Here is a 12,431-nt window from a genome sequence, read left to right as displayed (position 1 = left end):
CCCCCCCTCCCCCCCGCACTCTAAGCAAGAGCATCTAAGAAACACTGGAGCAGCCAAAAGATGGCCCTGGCCGATTAAGAAGGGGTAGGGCATTGGCCCGACGGCTCCCGGGCCCCGCAGGCACGCACCCCGCCCCGCGGACGCGAGCTCCTTCCGAGCCGGGGCCCCGCGCGGCGGCCGGCGGGAGCGCAGTGCCCTCGCCCCGCCCCCGGCCGCGGTCACGGTCGCCGAGCCCGCCCCGCCCCGCCCGCCGGGCCTGCGCCTTCACCTTGCCCCCCGCCGCCGGGCGCTTTGCATAAACAAAGAAGGGGCGCCGCCCGTTCACCCCCCCCCTCTTCCCGAGCCCCCCCACCCCACCCCCCGCCGCCGCCGACCCCGGTCCTCCGCGGCCGCCCCTTACCTTGGCCTGGCATTTCCGATGACAGGAGAAGCTGCAGACTGCGGGAGGGAGACAGAAAGAAAGTTTTAGCCGCGAGGTATGAAATGGAAACTCGGGCGCAATCTCCTCCCACCCCGGCCCCCCGCGCGCGCGGAGGGGGAGCGGCGAGGGGGAGGGGTGCGCGGCGGGAGCCGGGGGTGGGGGCGTGCGCGGACCCCGCTGGAGCCCCGCCAGGGCCGAGGTGGCCCGGGACCCAGGCCCTGTGCCAGGCCCGCCTTGGAGCTAGCGGGGCGGAGGGGGGGGGGGTTGCCTCTCGCCTTACACCCGGCGGCGAGCAAGCGGGGCCGAGGGCACCGCCAGTCTCGGCCCCCACGCACGCTCCCCAGGGCCCAGGACCCGCGTGCAAACAGCCTCACTCACACTGAGGCCACGGAGCCCCCCCGGATCGGTGACACAGACACGTGGGTAGACACTCAAAAAGTTCCTGCGTGTAAGTAAAAGTACACACACACACACACACACACACACACACACACACACACACAGAACTTGCTCTCCTCCCACCACCAGAAGCTGGAATCAAATTTCCTATCAGGTTCCCAAAGCCTGGAATGTCCCCAGCCATGCCGCCCCACCCCCCAGGGCCTTGGCACTCCTTGGAGGGTTCAGGAGCCGGTCCCACGGGTGGGTGAGGTTCTTCCAGCTGGGTTCTGCACTGACTCGAGCGCTCCTGTCCGACCCCCTCAAACTCCCTTCCCTAACCCTGGTCCTGCTGCATAACCCTTGTTAAAGACAGGTAGAGGAAAGAGGCTGCACCCCAAATCCTCACCAGCCCCTACCTCCAGTACCCCTGCTATTTGATCTACCATACTTCACCTGGTCCGGCTTCCAGCCACGGGTCTCCACAGGGGGTCTGAGGTCCAGAAACCCCAGCCCATCTAGAGGCTCCAGGGCGCCCCACAAGCCAGCCAGTGAAGCTTGGGATGTCACCTTGGTCTCACCATTTCACAACTGGTCCTGGCCCCAGCTCAGGCCTGTGACTCAACCAGGTCCTAGCAAGGCTGAGCTGACCCTGGCTGCCCCCAGCACAGCTCAGGGACAGAATACCACCTCACCCCCTGCCACACATGACAGGCACCCCCACAGACCGCTTACTCACCCCCATCCAGGTGAGAGCTCCCTCCCTTCCAGGTGTTCCTATCACATCAGAGCCTTCCTGCCCCGCCCCCATGTCCTCTTTGGGGTCATGGATCTCTGAAGAGAGAACTGGGAAAGCCCTGACTCCCACTGTCTTCTGGGAGCTTTTTCAAGGCGTGGGGGACCTGTCTCTCACTCCCTCTGTACATCTCTCTTTCTGAGTAGGGACTTAAAAGTATGCACTGAGGGCTGGAGCGAAGGCTCAGCTGTTAAAAGTGCTTGCTTGCCAAACCTGACAGCCTGGGTTCAATTCTCCAGTACCCATATAAAGCCAGATGCCCATGCATTTGCAATGGCAAGAGGCCCTAGTGCACCCATAGCATCTCTGTGTTTGCCTGCCTGCCTCCCTCCCTCCCTCTCCCTCTCTCTCTCAAATAAATAAATGTTTTTAAAAAATAGTCACTGAATTGGACCCAACTGTCTCCCCTGGAGCCTTATGTGCACCCCACCATTTAACCACCCCCACCTCACTCTCTCTCAGCCATTCTTAATTCAGTCCCCTCCCCCCACCACCACCTCACCTCATATTCAACCAAAAGAACTCCCTAACTGTCCACTGCAGACCTCCCACCTCAGTCTAGACACTAGGGCCCAATGAGAATCATCAGAAACGTGTCCTGCTCCAGGGTCTGCCCTCCACACTGCTGATGGTTCCCAGAACACAAGCTCTTTTCTACCACGGGGCCTTTACATTTCCCACCCCTGGGACCTCCATCCTCACCTTCACTCGGCACTGGACTGAGCTCCTCTTATCCCCCAGGAATCCACTCAAGGCTGGCTCCTATTCATAAGGCTTTTTCTGACCACCCACATCAAAGTGGGTATCCATCCATTAGTCTTTCTCAGCACCCTCACCAGCTCCTTGTCTGCGCAGTTCACAGTCTGAAGTCATTTTGGGTAGCTTCCAGCCACGTTACCTGCCCACGCTAGACTCTCCGGACTTCAAGAGTGGAGCTTGCCTGTCTCACTCACACCATCGCCTCTTCAGCTAGGGCCGCATCCGCAGACCCCAGAGCCTGACATCATCCGTGCAGTTCAGAGGAAGGCCCACTGCCTGTGCAGACTGGCCTGTGACCCACAGCCAGGCGGGTGTGCCGGACCAATGCAAGATTGAGGATGGGACAAGAAGGGAAACTGCGGCAGCCAGCCTCCGAGAACTCATGCCTAGGGCTGATGACCAAAAGCAGGTCAGTGTGTTCAGGTTCGGTGGATCAGCAGATCATCAAACCCTTCCTCTCCCCATGCGATGGGGAGGTGGTGGACCCTTTAGGAGTTAGGGCTGATGTCAATTTGATTGGCTGGAGAAGCCCCTGGAGATTAATCAAGCACACCTCTGGGTAGGTCTGTCTGTATTTCCAGAGAGGATTAACCAAGGGGTTATGTGGGCAGTCCATCCCAGAGACTGGGGACCAGGTAGAATAAGAGGAGAAAGAGAAAACCACACACCACAGGCATTCTCCTCTGCTTCTGGTCACCTTATGGTGGTCCACCCTATCCAGCCACGCCCTCCCGCCATGAATGACGGATGCCCCTGCAGTGTGAGCAAGATAAGTGTGTGCTTTTCTGCTGTATTTTGTTTGACATAGGGAAGAAAGTTGGATGAACCCAGGCATAAGGAGGAAGTTAGGTCACCAGAGGGGGATACTGGGAGCCTGGCCCCTTCCTGATTCTCTTTGCTTCTGACTACAGGTGAGCAGGCCTCCTCCAGCATGAGCTGCTGCCATGTCTGTGTAACCACAATCCCGAGCCATCAGAGACTGAAATTGAGCCAAAATTAGCTTATCTGCCTGTAAGTTGGTTATCTCAGGTTTTCTGTCACAATGATGGAAATTCAGCATGATCCAATAGAGTTCTATTGATGGCGTGTGACTTCTGAGGTAAAGCCATAATAGACAGTGTGACTTCAAGTCCCAGTCACTGAAGGAAGCCAATCGCTCTATCCTAAGGACACTCTAGCAGCCAGCCAGCTCCCCTGGTCTATGAGGGAGCCAGGCTGGTGGGCCGTGCCCCCGTCGGGTCTACAAGATCATGCAGCCACCTTGATTTAGCCCCTAGGGACCCTGAGCCAGAAGCACCCCACCAAGTCACTCACACACTCCTGGCCCTCATACTGTGGAAGAGCCATTCTGTATTGAATTTAAACCTCCAGGTCCAGTAGCAGTAAGATGAATAGAATACAAGCTAGAGCCCAGGATCCTTCAGAAAGCAGGGCCAGTGCTGGCTGGTGCTGGGACCCAATACCACTAGCCATCTCCTGGGTCCCACCTCCACATGTGCCTCTCCTAACTCCTTTCCTTTTCTCATCTTGTCAAGCACTCCATCGTCTTGTCTCAGAAAGAAACTCCAAAGACATTATGGAATGCCAGGTCCCACCATACACCAGTTCATGCCAACACCCTTTTTTGTGCCCATTCTCCCTGTTAGCCTCCTGCCCCATCCATCTACAGGCCACTGCCAAGCACAGCACACCACACCCTTGCTTATAACGCCCTTCAGTTTCTCAGCACAGCCTGGTCTCACTCTTATCCCCAGCCCGTGCTCCTGCCACATCAACGTCCCCAGATAGGCTTTTCGAGTCTGCAATGGAGGACTCAAATATGTCCTTTGTGGTCCAGTTCAAATCGTCCCTCCCTATCTAATCAGGCATTCAGAGATGGTCCCTCCTTCCCTGCACTCCCAGAATCCTCAGCTCCTTGGAATTTCTTTATGGCTTGCTCCCACCTCCGCCCCCCCCAACTCCCATATGCTTCCCCGTGGCAACTTATTATCCCCTGCCTGTCCCCCCGCCCCCCGCCAGAAGTACAACCTTAGTCAATGTGGCACAGTGTCCTTTAAACTGTCAGGATTGTGCCCAGCTGAAACTCCTAGACAAAGTTGGAGTTCTGGGGCTGCAGAGAAGACACCGTGGGTGAGACAAGCCCTCCCTGGGCTCCAGGTCCTGCTGAGGGGACAGTCAGGACACTGGGAGCTGGTCAGCGCCCATACCATCAGCAGCAACCAAGCCTATGGGTGGACGAGCAGGGTCCCAGAGTAGCAGTGACTTGGTCCTTTCTGCAGCCGAGCTGGCTCGCCCAGCTATGTGATCTGAGACAAGTGACCTCCCCGCTGTGACCTTCTGCTTCCTCACCTGCACAGTGGGACTGATATTAGCATCTACCTCACAGGGGTCGGTTACTATAGAGTGGGGCGCGGTAGCGTAGTCCCCTGGGCATCCTGGGTAACAGTAACAGAGCAATCGAAACAATACGTCATCCCCAAACACTATTTCACTAGCTAGTTCAAACGCTAGTTCCTGGGACGTTCATCTAACATTTTTGGATCCGCTGTTGGTTGTGGCTAACGGGAACCTTGGGTGGTGAGATGGAAGTAAATAGGAGTTCTCTGCTTGCTGGCTAACTATGGTCAGCAGTGTGTCCGTTACCGGTGGCCACAGTTATTACTCAGAAGACCTGAGTTCCCATGCTGACACGATGCTGTTGCTGTGTGACCTAGAGCAAGTCAACTCCTCCTCTCTGGTCAGATTCCTGCTCTGACTTGGCATCCTTGCAGTCATGAGATGGCATAATGTTTACAAACATGAAGAAATTCTTGGAACGCTCGCTCTGGCCCCAGCAGCTGTGGCTGGATCACTCCAGTGGCCTGACCCCCACCACAGCCATGCCCTGTGGTATCACCCATCTGTCTGCCTCGCCTCAGGGTTCTAGACACCTGGATCAGAGGGGTCCCAGCGATCTCACAGGCAGGAGAGCCTGCACCACACACCCCCTCCTCCCTGCTGTGATTGGAATGTGTCTCCTTCCTGAACCCTGTGCTGGGACCTAAGCTCTCTGTAACTGCTAAGAGGTCCCAGGCCCTTCCACTCTCGCCACACGGAGGAAGCCAGTCCCTTACTGTCCCCTCAGGTGCACACAGCACCTGGGAGCAAGCCCTCCCTCAGGATTATCTATCAAGTCCGCTAGTGACTTGATCTCGGGCCTCCAGAGCTGTGGGTACAGATGTCTGTAGTTTGTAAATTACCAGCCTGAGCAACTGTTACTGCAGCACGGACAGACAAAGCACCCCTCAGTCACCGCCGCCCTCTCCCTCCCATGGAAGAGCGGAAGACTCATTCCAGCTGTGGAAAAGCTGGCCTGGGGCTGGTGGAAACTTTCTCTTCTAAGACACATTCTCTTTGCAGGCTTAGAGGTGCAGGGAGAAACAGGACCCTGACATCTGTCTCCTGAGGTCCTTTCCACTGCCTGGAAACCACAGACACAGCACATGTCAAGGTCCACCCCACCTGGGCAGACTATGGCCTCCCCACTCCTTGGAGGGCTCTGAAAGCACAAAACCACCCACAGCACCCTCCTGTGAGGTGAGGCCCTGGACAGGCAGACTGTGCCCACAGGTGGTCACCCTTCTCTGCCCAGCAGGGCCAGTGTGGCCCTATGGAGCCTCTGTGGGAGGGCCATTAGTGACCAGCAGGATGGCGAGCTAGTCCCAACCCCACCCTTGGCTCACTCCATCCTCAGCTGGGCTGTAGGGCTCTGGGCTGGGGTGGCTTCTGGCCCCGGGAACACAGGAAGCCCACATTGTTGGGATCTAAATGGCCTTTTCCTCCTGGGCAGAAAATGAGCGCAGAGCCTCAGTGTATGCACCTGACCCAGCCATCATCCCCAGGCCTGGCCAGGCCTCAGCGCCTCCTAGATCCCTTGTCTGCTGCAGACTTCAGTGGGCCCTGCTCACAGCCTGGGCGGCAGGTATGCAATGGCTAGTGTTGTGTGTCAGCCTGGCTAGATCCTGTTACCCAAATTATTTAGTCAAACTTTATTCTAGAAGTTTCTGCAATTTTTTTTTTGTTTTGTTTTTTGTTTTTTGTTTTTCAAGGTAGGGTCTCACTTTAGCCCAGGCTGACCTGGTATTCACTATGTAGTCTCAGGGTGGCCTCGAATTCACGTCGATCCTCCCGAGTACTGGGATTAAAGGTGTGCGCTACCACGCCCGGCTTGCAAATGTTTTTTTTTTTTTTCAAATTTTTTTGTTAGTGGTTAAGCACAAATGTATTTTTTTTTAGTTTTTTTTTGTTCATTTTTATTTATTTATTTGAAAGTGACAGAGAGAGGGAGAGAAAGAGACAGATAGAGAGGGAATGGGCGCGCCAGGGCTTCCAGCCACTGCAAACGAACTCCAGATGCGGGCGCCCCCTTGTGCATCTGGCTAACGTGGGTCCTGGGGAAACGAGCCTCGAACCAGGGTCCTTAGACTCCACAGGCAAGCGCTTTAACCGCTAAGCCATCTCTCCAGCCCTCAAATGTATTTTTTTAAGATGACCTCAATGACCTGGAGAGATGTCTCAGCGGTTAAATGTCTCAACAGTTAAAGGTACATGATTTTATTTTTATTTTTATGTATTTACTTGAGAGCGACCGACAGAGAGAGAAAGGGGCAGATAGAAAGAGAGCGAATGGGTGTGCCAGGGCCCCCAGCCACTGAAAACGAACGTGTGCGCCGTCTTGTGCATCTGGCTAACGTGGGTCCTGGAGAATTGAGCCTCGAACCAGGGTGCTTAGGCTTCACAGGCAAGAGCTTAACCGCTAAGCCATCTCTCCAGCCCGCCAAGGTACATGTTTTTGAAGTACAAATCAGTGTACTCTGAACAGAAGCGGGCAACCTCCACAGTGTGGGTGAGCCTCGCCCAGTCAGCTTAAGGCTGAGAGAATGCTGCCCGGTCACTGTGTCTGGACTTCTCTGCAGCCCACCCGCCAGTCACAACTTGCCATGCCGCCAGCCACATGAGCTAGTCCCTAAAATCGAATCAATCTACCTACCTATCCATCCACCCACCATCCATCCTTCCTTCCTTCCATCTCTCCCTCCTTTCTTTTGACCATTCATCCACCCTTTCATCTATACTTTCTTTTATCCTTCCATCCAACTATTCATCCTTCTATCTACCCTTCCACTCACCCTTCTATCCTTCCTGCCACCGATCCATCCACCTTCCCTTCCGTTCCTTCCATCTCTAATTACACACATCCCTCTGGTCCTGTTTCTCTGGGACCACTGAAGAGTACAGCTATCTCGGGGCAGGAAAGTTCTTAGGACACCGTGCCTCCAAAGAATCAGCAAGAAGAAGCCTTCTATGGGGCCGGAGAGATGGCTCAGCAGTTAAGGCGCTTGTCTGTGAAGTCTAGGGACCCGAGTTTGATTCCCCAGTATCCACATAAAGCCAAATTCACAGGGTGGCGCATGCGTCTGGAGTTCGTTTGCAATGGCTGGAGGCTCTGGCATGCCCATTCATTCTCTCTCTCTCACTCTCTTTCTGTCACTCTCTCTTAAATAAATAAACTATTTTAAAAAGAAGAATCTTTCCAGATAATCCAGTTGATTTTATTTTTTTTAAACAAAGTCTACACACACACACACACACACACACACACACACACACACACGAAAGCTCCTTCTTACTGACTTGGCCAAGGGCTAAGATTACTGGCACTGAGCACCAGGTACTGGGCTTGCTCCCAGAAGTTTCCTTTTTCTTGTTTTGGTTTGGATTTTTGACTATTTGAGATAGGTAACACTCTATGATACAGACCGGCCTCAAACTCATGGCAATCCTCCTGTTTCAGCCTCCCGAGTGCTGGAATTACAGGCGTGCACTACCATAGACAGCTCCCAAACTCTTTGTTACAGCTGAACTGCTCAAGTGCTTGCCATGGGCTTGTGTGAGGCAGGTGTGGACAGGCTGACAGTATGGGCAGGCTCTGATCTGAGGGTTCTATATAGTACCTCCTTTCATCCCCCAGCACCCTAGTGTCTTGCTGTTTGGCTCATTTTAAAGATTTTTAAAGGTGGGAAAGCTAAGGCTCAGAGAAATAAAGCAGCTGCCCAAGTTCTTGCCAGCCAGGCTCAGCTGGGGTTTGAATGCATGACACCCCACCAAGAGCAGAACATGTTACACTGGGCTGGAGAACTGGCCTTGCAGTTAGGGCACTTGCCTGCAAACTATAATGACCCAAGTTCAATGTACCCATATAAAGCCAGATGCACAAAGTGGAGCATGCATCTGGAGTTCATTTGCAATGGCTGGAAGCCCTGGTATGCTCATATTCTCCCTCTCTCTCTTCTATCTCTCTCCTTGCAAATAATAAAAATATTTTTGGGCTGGAGAGATGGCTTAGCGGTTAAGCGCTTGCCTGTGAAGCCTAAGGACCCCAGTTCAAGGCTCGGTTCCCCAGGTCCCACGTTAGCCAGATGCACAAGGGGGCGCACGCGTCTGGAGTTCGTTTGCAGAGGCTGGAAGCCCTGGCGCACCCATTCTCTCTCTCTCCCTCTATCTGTCTTTCTCTCTGTGTCTGTCGCTCTCAAATAAATAAAAAATTTTAAAAAATATATTTTTTAAAATAATATTACACCCGTCTACTGACTTGCATCTAACTCCTAAAGCAAGAGCTGGTCTGATTGAAGAGGATGGGGCTCCACCACCGTGGCCCTTAGCCTTCCCTTAGATTTCACTTCTCTCCTGCCCTTCTGGGTCCCTAAAGCACCCCCAGCAACAGCATAGTTTGTTGGGAGACCTGTTCGGAGCTTCAGATCTACTCCAACCTCTCACATAGAGAGGGAACATCAGACCCAGAGAGGTGAAGTATTTCCACCAAGGTCACACAGCCGGACAGGGACAAGCTGGGTCTTCCAGCCTTGTAACAGGAAGCCCATGATGACTCTAAGAGGTCCTCGGGTACAAGAAGGAAGCTGGGGTCCCCAGGAAGGTCATGGGGAAGGGTTCCCTGGAACAAGGTTCCCCAAATCCAGCCAGTGAGGGCTTCTAGACAGGCTTGACCGAGCATCCACAGGTGACGTGACTGCTTCCTGCTTCCAAGCTGAGCAGAAGGCATGAGAGAGGAAGTAGCCTAAGGCTGAACCCCATACCAGACCCACGTGGAAGCCTTTGGGCTCCTACGTGGGCATTCTGCTCCAGTTGAGAGAACTCTTGAACAGAGCTCCGAGTCTATCCTGCCTCCCTCTAAGCCACCTGCCCCCAATATTCATGGGTCTCCCCTACAGCACTGCTCCCAGGACCCGTGGGAAACCCTGTACATCCCTCCAGACCTCTCCAGCACACCCCTTCCCTCGCTGCTGAAGCCTAACAAGATCTTTGCTGAGCCAAAGAGATCCTGCTTCGTCCCAGGTTCCGTGACCACCTGACTGTGTCCTCCCAGGGCAGCGAGGGGTCAGCGCCAGCACTCAGCACCAGGTCAGGCCTACAGAGCACCGGAAGACACATGGGCACACAGAGGTTGACACACCAGCCTGCACAGACTAGACTCCCAAAGAGCAAATCTTGCAGGCCCTCCCCAGGGCGCCCTTAGCCAGCCTCCAGATTTGCAGAACGGGAAACTAAGGCTAAAGCTGGGAAGTGCCACAAAGATGTCTGTTGTGGCTCCCCAACCCCCTCGTCCATCTTTGAGTCTCTTACAACCAGGGTTCCACTCTGTGTCCCCTATGACTCCTTTCCAGCTCATGCAGCTGTCTGACAAGTAGGAAACAGAGGAAGAAGGGGGGAGAGAGACAGTGGATCCTAAGGCCCAGGGAAGCAGATGGCTAATGCCCTGTGTTCAAACCCAAGGTTCCTCGCGGCGGCTGCCTATGGCAGAAGTGCCCTGTGGAGAATGAGTTCTGGGCCTTGCTGTTCCACGCCCCAGTCCACAGACAGCTGCCCAGCCACTGATCCAAGTGCTCACTATGTTAAGAGGCAAGACTCAAAGACCGGTAGGAAACAGGCAGCCCAGGGAACCTTCTGTGTTGAGCTCGGTGAATAAGATGTAGGCTGGAGTTTATTCCACCACAGCCCCTCTACCAGGGGACAACTTGTACAGCCATATCTAGTGACCTAGATGGATGCGACGGATAGTGTGAGTGGTCGGGTGGATGGACAGATGGCATGGGTGGGTGGATGGATAGGTGCTTGAGACAGATGGTGGCTAGGTGGCTGAATGAGTGTGTGGGGAGAATGAATGGATATATGAGAGTGACGGGAGAGCGGTGAATGGATGGGCGATGGTCGGGATAGGGGAATGGATTGATAGAAGCTTGGAGCTGGTGGGAGCTGAGAGTGAATGGGTGGGTGGGTGGATAGATGGATGGATGAATAGAGGTATGGGATGGGTAAATGAAGGAAGAATGCGATGGGTAAAAGGTCTACCTTCCTCAAGCCACCACAACCTCCTGCTTCCACACAGAGTCTGTGAGTCTGTTCTTTCCTGCATCTCCAACCAGTGAGCCCAATGGCCCCAGGCCTGAGCCCAGTCCTCCTGCTGGAGGTGGACCTGGGGCCTCAGAGGCAGGAGTGCTTTTCCCTCCTCCCTTGCTAGGCCTGCTCGCTGGCCTTCCATGGCCCAGTGCTGACACCTAGTGGTGTTGCTAGAGCATAGCCATAGCCTTCCTCTCACAGACGCCTCCCACTGCCTCCACCGCACACTGGCAGGGCTAGCCTGGAATCCGGGTGAACCTAGAAGCTTGCTCGTAGAAACCTGGTGTCTTGTCAATCAGAACACTCAAGTTAAGTCAAGTCAGAGATGTTCCCAAGGTCACACAAGGAATCCCAGGACTCCCTTGACCCCTGCCTCCCGCGTCCTCCGATCACAGAACCTCTGGATGCTTGCTGAGTGAGGGAAGACACAGACACCAGAAGGAAGGAACTGGAGATGGAGGGAGACAGAAACTAAATTATGAGACCTGGAGGTACAGGGCAGGATGGACGCTATTTATTATATTACCAAAATGCAAACCGGGCTGGAAAGACAGCTCAGTGGTTAAGGCGCTTGCTTGCAAAGGCTCCGATCCCCCAGCACCCACGTAAAGCCAGACGCACAGAGTGGCTTGCACTTGTCTGGCGTTCATTTTCAGAAGCAAGAGACCCTGGCATGCCCATTCTCTCTCTTTCTCCCTCACTCTCTCCTTGCAAATAAATAAATAAAAATTTTAAAACTGCGAACCATTGCCTTCAGCAATCCTAGTCCTTAGCTTCCCTGATGCCCACCAGGAACCTTTTGGGAGGAGGCTGACACCACGTGGCTGATTTTGGTATTGCAAACACCCGCAGACTGTACAGACCTGACCTTCACCACTCAGGCCTCACCTGGAACAAACTTCACTGACCACTTCCAGCCAAACACTCCCACCTCCACATTCAGTGGGGTCACCATGACTGCTACAGAGCCGGTTCCCCCCCCCCCCCCGTGACCTGTGACAGCTCAGCTGGGTCTCTGGTACAGGGAGGGCCAGACCTCAGGCCCTTCCAAAGCACATGACGAGACTGACTGGAAAAGCTGAGCAGCCAGCCAATGTGGGGACTCTCAAAGTACCTCAGATTACCCCAAGAGGAGCGCCTGGCTTCTTGGCAGTAGTCCCAAGTGCTACCAGGCACATGCTACCTGCATGCCTTCCACATGCTACTACACACCTTCCACACGTTAACTATGTGACTTCCACATGTCTTTCACATGCCTTCTCCACACCCACTGTGGTGATCTGAATGTGAAATGTCCTCGGGAGCTTCACGCGCTGGTGATCAAGCCTTAGACCGGATTCCCCAGCTCATGGAGCCTTTGCTGGAGGGGCTGCGTCACTGGGGTGGGGCTTTGTTGGTTTTATGACCGAGCCCCACTCCCCAGTCCCAGCTGGTTTACTTTCCCTCCTGCTGATGAGGAGAAGCGACGCCCAGCTGTCTTCTCCTGCCATGCTTTCCCCGGCCTGAGTAAGTGTCCCCTTGATACCATAAGCCAAAATAAACCCTTTCCTTCTACACGCTTTTTCTGGCTGGGGGTTTTGTCCCAGCGAGTACCCCTGCGACACCAACCATGTACCTTCCACA

General features: G+C 54.4%; 1 protein-coding gene and 1 long non-coding RNA gene across 6 annotated transcripts in view; one reads left to right on the top strand and one right to left on the bottom strand.

Moving 5' to 3' along the window:
• Tns1 (tensin 1) overlaps positions 1-12,431 on the bottom strand; it is a 216,371-nt gene that overhangs the window by 182,142 nt on the left and 21,798 nt on the right. For all 4 annotated transcript variants that reach the window (XM_045147168.1, XM_045147167.1, XM_045147166.1 and 1 more), the window contains exon 3: positions 401-438. In XM_045147168.1, coding sequence (XP_045003103.1) covers positions 401-438 — 38 coding nt within the window. The remainder of the gene's footprint in view (positions 1-400; positions 439-12,431) is intronic.
• On the top strand, positions 367-11,442 carry LOC123460069. 2 transcript variants are annotated; one of them, XR_006636776.1, is made up of 7 exons: positions 367-476; positions 2,565-2,763; positions 3,266-3,365; positions 5,754-5,930; positions 6,184-6,315; positions 9,623-9,812; positions 10,185-11,442. It is a non-coding gene; the product is annotated as an uncharacterized LOC123460069 (long non-coding RNA). The 2 variants fall into 2 exon arrangements; XR_006636777.1 differs by lacking the exon at positions 3,266-3,365.

Source organism: Jaculus jaculus, chromosome 4 (assembly GCF_020740685.1).
Source record: "Jaculus jaculus isolate mJacJac1 chromosome 4, mJacJac1.mat.Y.cur, whole genome shotgun sequence".
In the NCBI taxonomy this organism is placed as follows: Eukaryota; Metazoa; Chordata; class Mammalia; order Rodentia; family Dipodidae; genus Jaculus; species Jaculus jaculus.
The sequence above is the reverse complement of the archived record's forward strand: the minus strand, read 5'-3'. Positions and strand labels throughout refer to the sequence as shown.